This window comes from Mus pahari, chromosome 1, assembly GCF_900095145.1.
Source record: "Mus pahari chromosome 1, PAHARI_EIJ_v1.1, whole genome shotgun sequence".
NCBI lineage: Eukaryota > Metazoa > Chordata > Mammalia > Rodentia > Muridae > Mus > Mus pahari.
The window spans coordinates 122,542,782-122,557,383 of NC_034590.1; the positions used below are offsets into that span (position 1 = coordinate 122,542,782).

The 14,602-nt window shown below is 48.9% G+C and overlaps 1 protein-coding gene across 1 annotated transcript; it reads right to left on the reverse strand.

Moving 5' to 3' along the window:
• Positions 1-1,512: 1,512 nt before the first annotated feature.
• LOC110334266 (pepsin A-5) lies at positions 1,513-11,086 on the reverse strand. Its single transcript, XM_021216110.1, has 9 exons — positions 10,947-11,086; positions 9,771-9,930; positions 8,082-8,199; positions 7,865-7,983; positions 6,673-6,872; positions 4,912-5,028; positions 3,237-3,381; positions 3,064-3,162; positions 1,513-1,818 (listed from the first exon to the last, which is right to left on the reverse strand). The coding sequence occupies exons 1-9, from the start codon at positions 10,997-10,999 to the stop codon at positions 1,666-1,668; spliced, it is 1,164 nt and encodes a 387-aa protein (XP_021071769.1). The 5' UTR covers positions 11,000-11,086; the 3' UTR covers positions 1,513-1,665.
• Positions 11,087-14,602: the final 3,516 nt, after the last annotated feature.

Here is a 14,602-nt window from a genome sequence, read left to right on the forward strand (position 1 = left end):
TCTTTTTCTTTCTTTGGAGCAGGGACTGGGAACTGAATCTGGTGCTTTGCTTATCCCAGCCAAGTGTTCTACCACTGAGCTACAGCCCCAGTCCTAATTCTACCCGTTTTTTTTTTTTTTTTTTTTTTTTTAAAGGTTAATGTGTATGTGTGTATGTGTGTGTGTGTACTAATGGAGGCCAGAAGTGGGTATCAAAGCCCGTGGAGGTGGAATTCAGTTGTTTATGTGCTAGGATCTGAATTCTGGTCCTCTGATAGAGCCGTAAGCCAAGCCATCTCTCCAGCTCCTTTTTTACCTCTTGGCTGGAGACAGGTTATCATTAAGTTACCTGGGCAGGTCTTGAACTCACTATGTAGCCCAGGCAGGCTTCGAGCTTGTGAATCCTCCTGCCTCAGCCTCTCCAGGTGCTAAGATTCCTGGCCTGTGTCACCAGGCCTAACATCCAGAACTGGTTTTAATTCCACTTTAAGCATCTTTCTGAGTGAGGAGGGGGATAGGCACTGGAAGAGTCAGCTCAAGCCTTCTTATCCATCTAGGACATCCTATACTTTATGGCTAATATCTATGTAAAAGTGAGTACATACCATGCATGTCTTTTTAGGTCTGGGTTACCTCACTCAGGATGACGTTTTCTAGTTCCATCCATTTGCCTGCTGGCACACTGTCCTCCATGTCCCTTACGTGCAGATCCATCTAGCTGTCCCTGCATTGGCCACCAGGTTCTATTTATATGAGGCCATCTAGACCACCCTGCAGTTCAAGTTACCCTCACCTTTCCTCTGTAACCTGGGAAGCACAGTTGGGTACCACTTTTATCAGTGACTACTCCTTATCCCAACCCCATGGTTCTAATGGAAACTGCCAATCTACTTCCAGGTCACAGACGAGACCATCTGACCAAGCAGAGCCAATCACAGAATCTCTTTTTCCTCTGCCCAAGATTTTTGGTCCAGGATGGACACTCCACTCCAGGTGGACCAACCAAGAGTCCTCTTGCTATGCTAGGATTTTTTTTTTTTAAATCATCCATGTCTTTCCTGACCAGATCCTTTTGGATGTGGAATCCTGGCAGTGGTAGGAGCGAAATCATTGACCTAAAATACAACAGGAAGAAGCTGAGAGGCGGAGAATCAAAGGGGAAGAGAGGAGGGCACACACACGCGTTGGCTTTCAGGCCTGTGGCTGTTCTCTTCTGCACCTGCCTTAAGTCAGTTTTAAAGTCTTTCTTGTCATTCATGCCTGTTGGACTCGGCTTCTCTTACCGTGGAGACTTCATGCTGGAGTTGTTTCCCGACATTCTGGAGACTGAGACAGAAGGCATGCTGAAAGTTTGAGATCTCCCCAGGCTACAATAGTGAGTTCTAGGCTAGCCTGAGCTAGAGTGAGAGACCTTTACTCAAAAACTAAACCAAACCAAATATCCAATCCCAACATATCCTGTAAACCCAGAGAGAGAGAGAGAGAGAGAGAGAGAGAGAGAGAGAGAGAGAGAGCGCAGACATTGGTATCAGTGGCTTTGTGAATGCAATCTTTATTCCCTACACAGAACAGGGCTTTGCAGAGCTCCCCATAGCCTGGGGTCAGCTCCCTGAATGAAATGCCCTGTGTGCACTCAAGCCCATGTTGAGGGGCATGCCCGGCTATTCCCTGAAGGAGGCCCAACACTCATGCAGCAGGAGCCAGACCAATCCTGTTATTTGCCCGATCAAACACGGTGAAATACAGCCTCAGGAAGACATCCCCCAGCACCCACATCTCAGGGTCTGACGGGTCATCCATGCCTTCCTCAAAGTTGCTTCTGCAATTGTGTGAACGATCCTGGAAAAGAAGGGCGACTGTGAGCTCAGCAGCCGGCTGCTGTTCAGCTTCTTCCTTCCTGCCTTTTGAGCCGGGGTGTCATATTGCCGAGCTGTCTTCACACTCCCTGTGTGACCTTGAATTTCTGATCATTCTACCTCAGCCTCCCATTGGTGAGGAATGCAGGTGTGTGCATACCATGCATGCCCAGTTAATGCAGTGCCGGGGACCAACCTCAGGGCTTCCTTATTCTTGGCAAGCATTCTACCAACTGAGCTACGTCCCCGGTCCTGCCTCTTAGCTTTGTGTCCTCCTTTCATGGAGCTGTACGGCTCTTTCTGGCTGCTGCAGAAGTGACTTGCACGGCTGGGATAAGAACTCAGGCTGGGATAAGTGGGGGTGGGGGTGTTGCGCCCCCTACACCCCACCCCCTACCCCACCCCTCACTCCTCCAGCCCCCCAGCCCCGCTCCTAGGAGTCTTCACTAGAGTCACCCTCATAGACTCCCTGGAGCCTGCCCCATCCCAGGTCTCTGGCACGTCCTAGAGAGCCCCCTCCCCCGCAGCGACTGATTTCTGCCCACTCTCTTCTGTCCTCTCTCTCCAGCTTTCCTCATATCTAATCTCCATGCCCATCCATGCCCCTCCCTACCCCCTCTCCCATCCAGCTCCCTCCCTCCATCTATCTCCGATGACTATTTTATTTCCCCTTCTCAGTGAGATTCAAGAATCCACCCTTAGATCCTCCTTGTTATTTAGCTTCTTTGGTCCTGTAGATTGTAGCATGGTTATCCTGCACTTTATGGCTAATATCTATGTAAAAGTGAGTACATACCATGCATGTCTTTTTAGGTCTGGATACCTCACTCAGGATGATGTTTTCTAGTTCCATCTATTTGCCTGCTGGCACACTGTCCTCCATGTCCCTTACCTGCAGATCCATCTAGCTGTCCCTGCATGGGCCACCAGGTTCTATTTACATGGGGTCATCTGGACCACCCTGCAGTTCAAGCTACCCTCATCTTTCCTCTGCAACCTGGGAAACAGAGTAGTGCCACCATGCCCTGCTGGCCCCTCAATATTTATGGGAGGAGGAAAAATTGCCACACTGGGTTTTGAAGACGATTGTGTGCCCCCCCCCCCCCAGTGCCCTGTTGGTGGGGATCAGCAGCACCTGTAATTGCACATATTCACCACCAGGGTGCGCCTTCCTTGCCCACAGAAGCCCAAGCCTTGTAAAGAGCATCCCCACTGCCAGATTCCTCACCTTTCGGATGTAGGCACTGGCTGGCACTGGGTAGGTAACACTGCCAATGGTGAAGACAATATCAGGTAGGGTGTTGATGGTGTCACACTTGAGGAAGTACTGTGAAAGAGGGGTTGGCTGGAGGTTAGTACTGTGTGGAAAACCCAGAGTGTCCCTCCCACATGACCCTTTACCTCGCCATCACCAGAAGCCTTGGCACCGATGAGATTCTGGATGTGAAGGATGGAGCTTCGGGGGCCGGTCAGCAAGGAGGTCCCCGTGTCCATAATACCTTGGCAGCCACCATCACAGGCAATGATCTCCCCATTCATGGAGATGCTGAGAGGCAGGGACCAAAGTGGACACCAGGATTACCATACAGTAACACACTCCCCTCCCTGACTTCAAACAGCCAGTCAGCTCTTCACGCCCACCCTCCTGCATGGTCGCTTTACCTCTTCTGATTTATTTGTCTAGACTGAAGGTTCTTACTATGTTTTCTGAGCTGATCTCCAGTGTCTGAGCTCAGAGGACCCCTCTGCTCCAGCCTCCCCAGTAGCTGGGACTCCAGGGGGATCCCACAATATTTTGCTTTCCTTTCTGTTTGTTTCTTCCTTTGTTTTGAGACAAGGTCTTTCATAGCCCAGGCTGGCCTCAGACTCATTTCTAGTCAAGGATGACCTTATACTTCTGATCCTCATGCCTTTGCTTGTCAAGTGCTGGGATTAGAGCTATACCCCGTCACACCTGGTTTATCTGACGCTGGGGATCAGAGCCAGGCTTTCCCACAAGCTAGGCAAGCATCCTACCAGCTGCGCTATATTCCCCCCCCCCCCAGCACTGCCTTTCAGTAACTGAGTGCACTGAGCTGTTTCTAGCCTCAGGGCCTTCTGCCCATTACCCTTTGCTTGGCTGGTTTCTCATCATCTCCCAAGTTCTAGTCTATCTGTCTCCTTTTCCAGCTGCAGATTCACAGTCCCTCTCTTGGTTCCTTTACTCATTTCTAGCAAGCAGTTGTGTATCCATGTATGCACTACTAGACAGTATGGTCACTAAGTGCCTTCCTCAGACACCTTATACAAGGATGCTCAGCAAGTGTGTGTGTGTGTGTGTGTGTGTGTGTGTGTGTGTGTGTGTGTGTGCAGAGTCTGCTCAGGTTTTAGCCTCCTGTGTTCAGGTGTTTCAGGTTCCTAGATACCCGGCTCTCTGTTCCCACCCCTAGCCTGGTGCCTGGCCAGTGGAGGATTGCATCTGCTTCCATCTGTTCTCTAGTGTGACAATCTTACTGTGGGCCCAGTATTTAACCTGCTTTGGACAGGAAGCCCCAAGTCCTGGGCACACCCAGGACAATGCTCATTCATGGTGTCTCTGTTCACTTTCAGGCCCGAATCTCACTTTCAGGTTTTCAGACCATACTTCCCACCCATCCCACTCTACACGGGCCTTTTCCAGAGACTCCTGCCCATCCAGGTCTGTAGGAGCCCTGCCCTTCAGTTAGCATTTGAGACCTAGGCCTGACCTTCTCTGGCTGCAATTTTGCTGAGGTGACCTAGAGGGATTACAGGGTGTGGCTTCCAGGGGTGTTGTCTATGGTGTCAGAGAATGGGTGTCTGTGTGCACAGTACATGGCACTGTATGTATGTCTCCAAGACTGTACATGTCATGTCCAGGTGTGTTTCTGTGTGATCGTCTCATGACTCCATGTGTCAGTACATGTCAGTGACCTTGTGTGTGATTTTATGTGTAGATGCTGTCATATATGGACATAGGTCTATGTTACTCCGTGTGTGTGTGTGTGTGTGTGTGTGTGTGTGTGTGTATGTATGTTGGAGGTGGCATCCAGGGACAAGAATCAGGCATGTGGCTTACCTGTCCACAGCTAACTGCCAGTAGCTGGGCTTGGACACTGGTACCCAGTGAAGCTCTCCATGGTAGTAGGAGGGATCCACGCCACCTAGCATCAGCATGCTGCCCTTTTCATCCTTGCTGAAGGGAAGAAGAGGAGGAAGGGCTTACCGCCCATTGGAGACAGATCAGCACACCTGGCCCCGCCAGCACTGCTTAGTGGCTCTGGTGTACTCAGCCACACCCACACAGCTCTGCCCAGCAGCCCTCCTTAGGAGCTCCATTATTTGTGGGCAGGGAAGTTAAGGCAAGAAGGGCCATGTACCTGCTCCAGGTCAGTTACGAAGCTCATGAGAGGCAAAAGTGAATAATTGGCTACAGAGCTGGACTCTGGACACCCCGCCATTCTGTGGGGCACTTGGACCCCTCTGGAAACCAGAGCAAGTTTATGGTTGCATCTAGAAGGGTGTAATGTCCACCTGTCTAGATTGTCATTTTCCAGAATACGGAGGCCTAGGGTAGCTAAGGATGTGCCTTCTAGCTCACGCTGAACTAGCTTCATCGCAGGGAGCCCTGCCCCCACCTCAGGCCTATTGATTCTCTCTGCCTGATAGATTGCTGTCACAGACACAGTTACTAGCTGAGGTCGATTTTCCTTTGTTTACTGCCTTTTTATCTTCTGTACACTGCCCCCAGCCCCCATTCTGTGTATCCTCACACAGACTGTATACAGAGTGGCACTCAGTACTTAGCAGGTGTTTAGTAAGAAGTAGTTGAAGGGATCATTGTGGAGCAGACTCAAGATTCCCAAGGCGCAGGGAAAAACTGAACCACTTGCTTAATGCTAGAGCTGCTTGGTCATGCTACAGTGCTGGGATTCCGAGGACTCAGGTTCCTGAAGAGTCCAGAGCCATACACACACACAAACAGACACAGACACAGACACAGTCACAGACAGACAGACAGACACACACACAGACACACACAGACACACACAGACACAGACACAGTCACAGACACAGACACAGTCACAGACAGACAGACACACACACACACAGACACACACAGACACAGACACAGTCACAGACAGACAGACACACACACACAGACACACACAGACACAGACACAGACACATACACAGACAGACACAGACACAGACACAGACACAGACACAGACAGACACAGACACAAACACAGACAGACACAGATCCCACTCTCACATGTGGGATCAACTCCCTCTTTTGGTGGGGAAGAAACAAGTATCCACAGGACCCTGTCACCTGTGCTTTGCCTTCTCCCTTGTCCTCCAGATCCTCAGCCCCTCAGCAACTCAGTGTAGCTGAAGAGCTGACGGACTGACCACCATCATGGGGAAGGATCCTGAGGACTGAGTTTGAGTCCCGCTTCTCTCAGCACTAGACTGGGCCATCTTGGGCAGAGCCTTTCTCAGAGCCTTGGTTTCCTTATCTCTGACTGAAGAGATGGGACTAAAGGGGTCAGCAAGCTTTCCTTAGAGGGTCTGACTGTCAGCACTGGAGGCTGTGCACACTGGGAGACATTCCTCCTTACTGACTGGCTCAGTGACACTGCTGCTGTGCAAAAGCAGCCACAGGCAGGACGGAAACAAATGCTCCAATGCAGTTCAGTTACAGAGGCAGATGATGTAAGCAGATACAGTGTCCAGGCCATAGCGAGCAGACACCTAGACTAGACTATGTCTGAGGATCAACAATTTTTAATGCAACTGACAGCCTAGAAAAAGGGTTGATCTGGCACAGGCTCACCTGCTCAAGTAGAAGGCAAAGAGATTCTGGGGGATCAGGCCTTGTAGCCACAGGTTGTCAAAGACGGGTGCGATTCCCTGAAGGCCAAGGTTGGGGTATCCCAGCCCCAGGATACCATCAAAGACAGCATATTCCATGAAAATGCCAGGTTCTTCCAGGCTCAGGCCAAAGGCCTGGGCCACAACCGTGAGGTCCCCAATCTGTGATGGAAGAGGGGCTCTGGTAAGGCTCTGAAACCGGGGCTGTGGTATGGCTGGGCTTGGGGTGGGAGAGCGGGTAGGGAGACGGTCTGACCCGCAAGGTATAACTGAGCCCTGGCCCTGCCGTAGGCTGCTTGGATACAACTCCCAGGGAGGAGTGGGTGGGTAGCTCCTCAGTGGTCCACACTCCTGACGTCATTTGAGTTTATACTGATGCTGAGAGTAACCAAAGGATCCCTCCTGAAGATGAGTGGAGCACAGGGCATCTCCTTCAGGGCGTTTTCCATGGTTATCTTTTCTGCACCCTTGTAAGGTGAGAGCCCAGGTGTTTAGGTTGTTTTGGTTCAGGTGTTTAGTTGAGTTTAGTTTTGTTTTTAAGACTGGGATCACTAAGTGTCCTTAGCAGGCCTGGAACTTGCTATGTGGACCAGGCTGGCTTTAAATTCACAGAGCTCTGCCTGCTTCTGCCTTCTAGAATGCTGGGATGAAAGAAAGGCCTGTGCCACCATGCCTGATTAAGCTACCAAGGTTCTCAGAAATATTCACACTGGGGAAAGTGTGTGTGTGTGTGTGTGTGTGAGTATGTTTGCGCCCATGCACTCTCAGGGGTTTTGTTAATTCTCAAAAGCCTCCAAGGCCTCTCAGGTAACATGGCTCTCCTGAATCTGTGCTCAGCTTTTTCTTCTTGGGAGTTCGAAGTCCCTTGGCTGCCGCCAGAGGCCTAGAGCACAGGCTGTCCCATTGTCTGGAAGAATGTGGCATATACAAGTGGTTTATTTTTACACACCTCTTTCTCTTTGCTACTGGCAGGATCCTTTGGGGAAGGAGCTACAATTCTGAGTTTTGGGTACCTGTCGCTGCAAGGACTCACTTGTGGAGGACCCACAAGGGGTGAGGCCAGTCGGAGCAGAAAGGCCTTCCCTCCCTGCTGAACCTTGAGCCTCATTCTCACCCAGAGTCAGCCCCGAGGCAGCTTCTGCTTCCCATCTTACCTTGACAGTGTCGTAGGCAAGAAATCCGGACATCTCTCCTGAGCCATAGGCAACATTCACAGGTCGGCCCGAGACCAGGAAAGTGGAAGACCGAAGCGGGTTGAAGGCTTTGTGGTGAGCTGCAGGACACAGGCAGGAGGTGACCCTTAGGTGTGCTGGCATAAGAGGGGTAATGAAAGGTGGCGCAGGGTGGGGTAGGTCAGATCAGAATGCTCACCGCAGGCTGGGCTGGAGCAATAGATGGATGGTACCCACAGGACTGAAGATCCAGTATCCAAGACAACCCTGAACTCTTGAGGGGGCGTGCCAATGCTGATGATGCCAATGTAGACCAGCTGCAGGAAAGAGGGCTGTGGCTAGGGCCAGGCTGGCTGCCTTGTCTGTCCCCTGGCTTCTGGGGTGCCTGCCTCCAGAGTGCGCTGTCCACACTGCTAAGCCTCTGCTCAAGCCTTTTAGGAACACTCCATCCTTTCCCAAAGGGTCCAGCCTGAGTGCCTCTTCCAGGTAGCCCTTGCCCTTGTGCCCTTTATTTTCTACAAAGTCACAATACTTACTATCAAGACCACTCAGCCAGTCCTTTCACTGGGCATGTGTTTACATCCCCCCCACCCACTGCCTTTTCCTCTTTCCTTTCCTCCCCCTTTCTTCTTGATGGGTCTCATTATGTAGCTCAGGCTAACCTCAAACTCATGATTCTCCTGCCTTGGTCTTCTGATTGCTTGAATTATAGGCATGCACTACCATGCCCAGTGGACATTTGTTCGTTGCCTGTTTCTGTGGCTTGGCTGTCAGAAGCTAGGCTTAGTCAGGTGTGGTGGCGCACACCTTTGGTACAAGCTTTCAGGAAGTAGAGGCAGGTGGATCTCTGTGAGCTGGAGGCCAGCCTGGTCTACATAGCAAATTCCAGGCCAGCTGGAGTTACACAGTGAGAACTATCTTGAAAAAAACCCAAAGGAATAAAAAACAAACTAGATTTTGCTCATCAGACATGACAGCATCTTGCTGGTTGGCCCAGGGTCCAGCCGATCTCAGAGCTCACTAGCTGTTCATTGGTTGAAATCTGAGTCTGCCGGGTGGGGACTCCTCTACCTGAGATACCTAACATGACTTACAATTGGATTTTCTGGCTTTGGGTTAGATACAGCTTACCCTTGCTTGGGGCCCAGGGATTCACCTCTGTGAAAAAGAACAAAAGTCCAGGTACTCAGTGACTTCCATGGCATAGAACAGGATGTCTGTGTGGTAGTAACTGGCCTTTGCTTGATTCAACCAGCCAGCACAGCTCCAGATGGGGTAGTGGATGAGGAACAACCGGGGACACAGGTCCCTGTTCCTCACCCATTAAATTTTTTTCTTTCATGTAAGTGTGTGTGTGTGTGTGTGTGTGTGTGTGTGTGTGTGGTGTATGTGTGTTGTGTATGTGCAGGTACAAATTTAGGTCAGAGGAGGACACTGAGCATGGAGCCAGGCTGGCCGGCCACAAATCCCAGCTACTCTCCAGTTTCTGCTCCCACAGCTGAGGTCAGAGGTGTGTGTGGCTACATTCAGCTTGTATTTTATGCAAATGTTAGGGATTTTATTTATTTATTTATTTGGTTTTTCCCTGGCTGTCCTGGAATTCACTCTGTAGACCAGGCTGGCCTCGAACTCAGAAATCCGCCTGCCTCTGCCTCCCAAGTGCTGGGATTAAAGGCATGCACCACCACGCCCGTCTGAATGTTAGGGACTTGAACTGAGGTGCCCACACTTGAACAGCAGATGCTCTTAACTGCTGAGCCATCTCAGTCCCCGATCCCCACCCTTTCTGACATTAGGAACCTCAGCCCTCATTCAGTATTCTTCAGAGGGGCCACAGGGCAGGGCAGAAGCCCTAACGAGGCGCTCGGGAGGCCCAGCTCACACTCACGTCTAGGTAGTTCCTCATAGGCTCATAAGTTACGGCTGGGTTCCGGCGCTGCTCAAGAAGCACGTGGGCACGGCTGCGAGGGTACTTCTCCAGGTAATCCTTCAGCACTTGGCTTTCCCGCAGGTTTTCGCGCATGGACTTAATCTTCATCAGAGGGATTCTTTAAATGAGCATCCAGAAGGAAATTAAGTGAGAGACAGCGGCGCCGTGGGGCGCCAAGAGGCAACCCGAGGGACCACACCTTGCATTGTAACTGCGCAGTGGGTTTTCCAAAGAAGGCAATTACTGGGAAGGGCCACAGAACACAGTGAGAAGACAATGGGAGGGTGCCTGGTTTCCAGGCCAGGCTGGGACCCGTCTGAACCGTTCAGCTTCCCTTTCTGTAAAGAAGATGGGACAATACCCGTTTCACGTTGACTGCTGGGGGTGGGGGTGATGGGTAGGGAACACCTGCCTTCTGTCCTAACACTCTTGCCAGTGTATTGTCCTTCTCAAAGTAGCCTGGGAGGAAGGATGGAAGATGAGATGTTCTACCCCAACCCCACTCCCCTCCCCACTCCACTTTGACTTTTCTTATATATACAGATTCTTATGCATCCTAGGCTGGCATCAAACTTGATATATAACTGAGGATGACTTTACATTTCTTAACATCTCATCTCCACCTCCCCAAAGCTGAGATTACAGGCACCTATCATTTCACGCAGGTGGAAACAGCCCTCAGATCCGCCTTGTTTCAATCAGAAGTGAGGGAGGAGAGAAAAATGGGGAATATTAGGGAGCTAAAGTGGGAAATGATGAGGTCTGGGTGGAGGGGGGGATCTATAGGGACAGACAGATGGACAGACAGACAGACATGCTGAGAGAGATCTAAAAGACAATGTAGCAGCTATACCCCTAAAGCTGCACCAGTTGTGCATGGAAGGATTTTGGTGAGAGACATCCACACAGCCCATGATGTGACTTTTGCTGCATGCACACTTGCCCCAAGACCTCTGGGCCTTCCAGGGTTCTTGGCAAACTATCACTGATGAATGGACCCCTGAAGGTTGAAGGCCAGGGGGATTTCATTTCCTCCTTCACCATGGGATGGGCAGGGGATGAGAGGGGCAGACAGTTTTACAGGGGAGAGAAAGAGGCCAGGGAGACAGCTGGTAGCTGTCGGTTTATACTTACTTGACCAAGCACTCTGAGAGGGCCACAAGCCCAAGGACCCAAAGCCACTTCATGATCCCTTCCCAGGCTAAAGGTTTTGGGCCTGAAGCTGTGTGGAGAACTGCTTATTAAGTACGTCTGACCTGTTCTAATCAGACCCTGGAGGGCCACTAATGGGGCCTGATAAGAAATGCAAACTTGCCCTGATAACATCTTTACCCAGTCAGGAGAGGAAAGGGCTAAAAATTCTCAGAATCTAGGGAGTTTTCGAGGCTGGGAACACAGCACCAAGTCACCTGATTTCACAGAGAGGAGAGACTCTTGCTTTCTTGGTGATAAAGACACCGTGGATAAAGTGACAAAGGTAAGTGCCAGGTGCCTCTCCGCTGGTCAGATCCCACCAGCTCCTCACTGGCCTGTCCTCATTAGAGAGTGGGTTGCTGGCAGGAACAGAAGGCCGAGTATGACAACCTGAGTTTGATAGCCAGGGCCCACGTTTAACCTCCATACACCTCTGTGGTAGAGGCATCCACCCACCCACATAAAACACACACACACACACACACACACACACAAATACAACAGTAAATGTAAAATGTATCCATGATAAGCGGAAGACTTTTAAAAAGTTTATTTTTCTTTAAAAACCAAAAGAAGATAGGCAGTTAGTCCTTGCCTTCGTAGAGCTTGCAGTCTGGGACAAGATGGGCATACTCAGGACCTAGGAGGCAAAGTGGGTTGTAGTCTGGGTGGCCAAGGTGGGCATGATGCCGTATTGTTTTACCACAAGGGGGCAGACTTGAGTCAGCTCTGACCTGCCAATGCTGGGCTGGAAGGAAGCCAAGGTGCCAAGTTGGCCACATTTTTTGAGAGAAGTCAGAGCCTGGATTTTTTTTTTTTTATGTGAAGTTCCTGCTCTTTAAATGTTAGCAGCTGGGGTATTATGATGCATGCACTTTGGTTTTCATACACTGTTCCTGGCTCCTAAGATGCTCCCTGCAAGTGAGAAGACCCTTCATCCCAGAGGTTGCAGCAGGAACACCATGAAGAATCTTGGACTCCTGTGGGGAGAAGAGTATTATTCTGTATTTTATGCTGAAGTGCCAGTTTAAGGAAGGAAACGTGTGTCTCAGGCCAAAGGCTCCCAGAGGTGTTTTTCTGATGAGATGCTTAGAAAGAATATTTATTTGCTTGTCTGGATGGGCAGACAAATCAGGGTCCTATTAGGGGAGCTGTAATAGGGTACTGGGGACAGCATACAATGACAGGGACTACCTGCAGTAGGCCGGGAGGGAGACATCTCAGAAGCCTGTGGAAGCTCTTTGTAAAAAAAACAGTTGTTCCCATTTCTCCTAACGTTAGCCCTAGACAATGGCTGTATAGATTTTATTTGTGTGTGACTGCTTTTCAGTTGGTCTTGGTGTGCATAATTATTCTATTCTATCTGGCTTTCTTACTTCTTTCTCCTGTTCTGGTGAATTCTGTGAGACTAGATGCTCCTTGATGTAATGATTCGTAAACAATTAAAAATTTAGGCTGGTGTGGTGGCACACGCTTTTAATCCCAGTACTTGGGAGGTAGAGGCAAGCAGATTTCTGAGTTTGAGGCCAGCCTGGTCTACAAAGTGAGCTCCAGGTCAGCCAGGGCTATACATAGAAACCCTGTCTCGAAAAAACAAACAAACAAAAAAACAAAAACAAAAAACACAAACCCAGGAGAAAACAAGTTTTGCTGGGCGTGGTGGAGGGCACCTTTAATCCCAGCACTCGGGAGACAGAGGCAGGTGGATTTCTGAGTTTGAGGCCAGCCTGGTCTACAAAGTGAGTTCCAGGACAGCCAGGNCTATACAGAGAAACCCTGTCTCAAAAAANCCAAAAAAAAAAAAAAAATTTAGGCATGGGACACAGTGCAGCACAGCATAGCACATTCCTAATGGCCCAGTGTATGCTGTGTGTTCTCATCTTGGAAACAGTGTAGTAACTACACAATGGTAGTTCCAGATTAATGCTTGATTTGCAAAGAAAGTTTGAAGAAATTATTAGAAAATGAATAGAGTCAACATTGGGTCCCTAAGAAAGGAAAAAAATATTAAAGTTATGAAATAAGTTTTGTATAATATTTGAGAGTGGTTCCTGGATAAGTAAGTATAGAATATGTAAAATCTTTTTTAAAAAGATTTATTTATTTGTTGTATATAAGTGCACTGTCGCTGTCTTCATCTTCACACACCAGAACAGGACATCAGATTTCATTACAGATGGTTGTGAGCCACCATGTGGTTGCCGGGACTTGAACTCAGGACCTCTGGAAGAGCAGTCAGTGCTCTTAACCACTGAACCATGTCTCCAGCCCCGAATATGTAAAACCTTATATTAGTAAAACTAAGTTAAAACACTGGGACTCTTAGTCATTGTGCGCAATGTGCAGAAGCAGAAAGCTAGCGGAACTACTTCATTCTTTCTGGTCACTGCCTGGTAGCTTTGCCCATGTCAGTTATCATTACAACTTCACAAGAAAAATGCAAGTAGCTGGCCTCGGAGCTCTGAGCTCTGAAGTATAAGTTAAAGTTTAAGTAGTGATAAGTTTGTAATTATTATTATTTTGGTTATAGGCCTGGGAATAGGGAAGCTTGAAACTTTGGGGAACAGTTGTAATTCTTGATTCTTTGTGGGATGTGGTTATTCTTTAGAATTTGATATGGCAATGATTATACAATGTCTTTTTTTTTTAACCTGCTTTTGGAGTATCAATAAAAGACTGGGGCAAGAGAAAGGCAGGAGAGCAAGTAGAGAACACAGAGAGAGCGAGTGAGGAGTGTGTGAGGGGAATGTGGAGAGTGAGTGAAGAATGAGAGAGAGAGAGAGAGAGATAGAGAGAGAGACAGAGACAGAGACAGAGACAGAGAGACAGAGAAACACACATCTCCAGCCTCTTAACACACATTTAAAAAATTATATTCTGGGCTGGTGAGATGGCTCAGCAGTTTAAGAGCACTGACTGCTCTTTTTGGGGGTCATGAGTTCAAATCCCAACAACTACATGGTGGCTCACAACTATCTGTAATGAGAAACAAATAAAAAACATCTATGGGCTGGAGCAAGCAAGGCCGGAGCAAGAGGGAGAAGAGAAGGGGGAAAAAGAATAATAATGAATAACTAAATAAATAAACTACATTTATTTTCTTATGTAGGTGGGGCAGTGTTGTATGGAAGTCTCAGTGCTTGTGGAAGCTCATTCTCTCTCTCCACCATGTGGGTCCTGGAGACAGAACATGGATTTAGCAGTAAATGCCTTTTCCTGCTGAGCCATCTTACTGTCCCCCAACACTTTACATTTTTAAAATTTAGGTGTGTGTGTGCTTGTGCATGTATATATGTGTGCATAGATACATGTGGGTAGATGCCAGAAGAGGGTGTTGGATCCCCCAAAGCTGAAGTTACAAGTGGCTTTGAGCCACTCAGTATTGATGCTGGAGTCTTCTGTAAGAGCAATAAGCATGATTAACCACTGAGCCATCTCTTCAGCTCCACCCACCCCCAGACACTTTTTAAAAATGTATGTTTTGCTATTATTTTATGTATATGGGTGTTTTGCTTATATGTATGTCTATGTACCGTGTACATGCCTGGTGCCTATAGAAATAAGAGAGTGTTGGATCCCCTAGAATTGGAGTTACA

Excerpts from the sequence above, each read along its gene's own strand:
- LOC110334266 (XM_021216110.1), bottom strand. The coding sequence starts at position 10,999 with ATGAAGTGGCTTTGGGTCCTTGGGCTTGTGGCCCTCTCAGAGTGCTTG. Across the intron at positions 8,200-9,770 it reads CTATGAGGAACTACCTAGAC|CTGGTCTACATTGGCATCAT; the intron begins GTGAGTGTGAGC and ends TCTTTCCTGCAG. Across the intron at positions 6,873-7,864 it reads TTGCCTACGACACTGTCAAG|ATTGGGGACCTCACGGTTGT; the intron begins GTAAGATGGGAA and ends CTTCCATCACAG.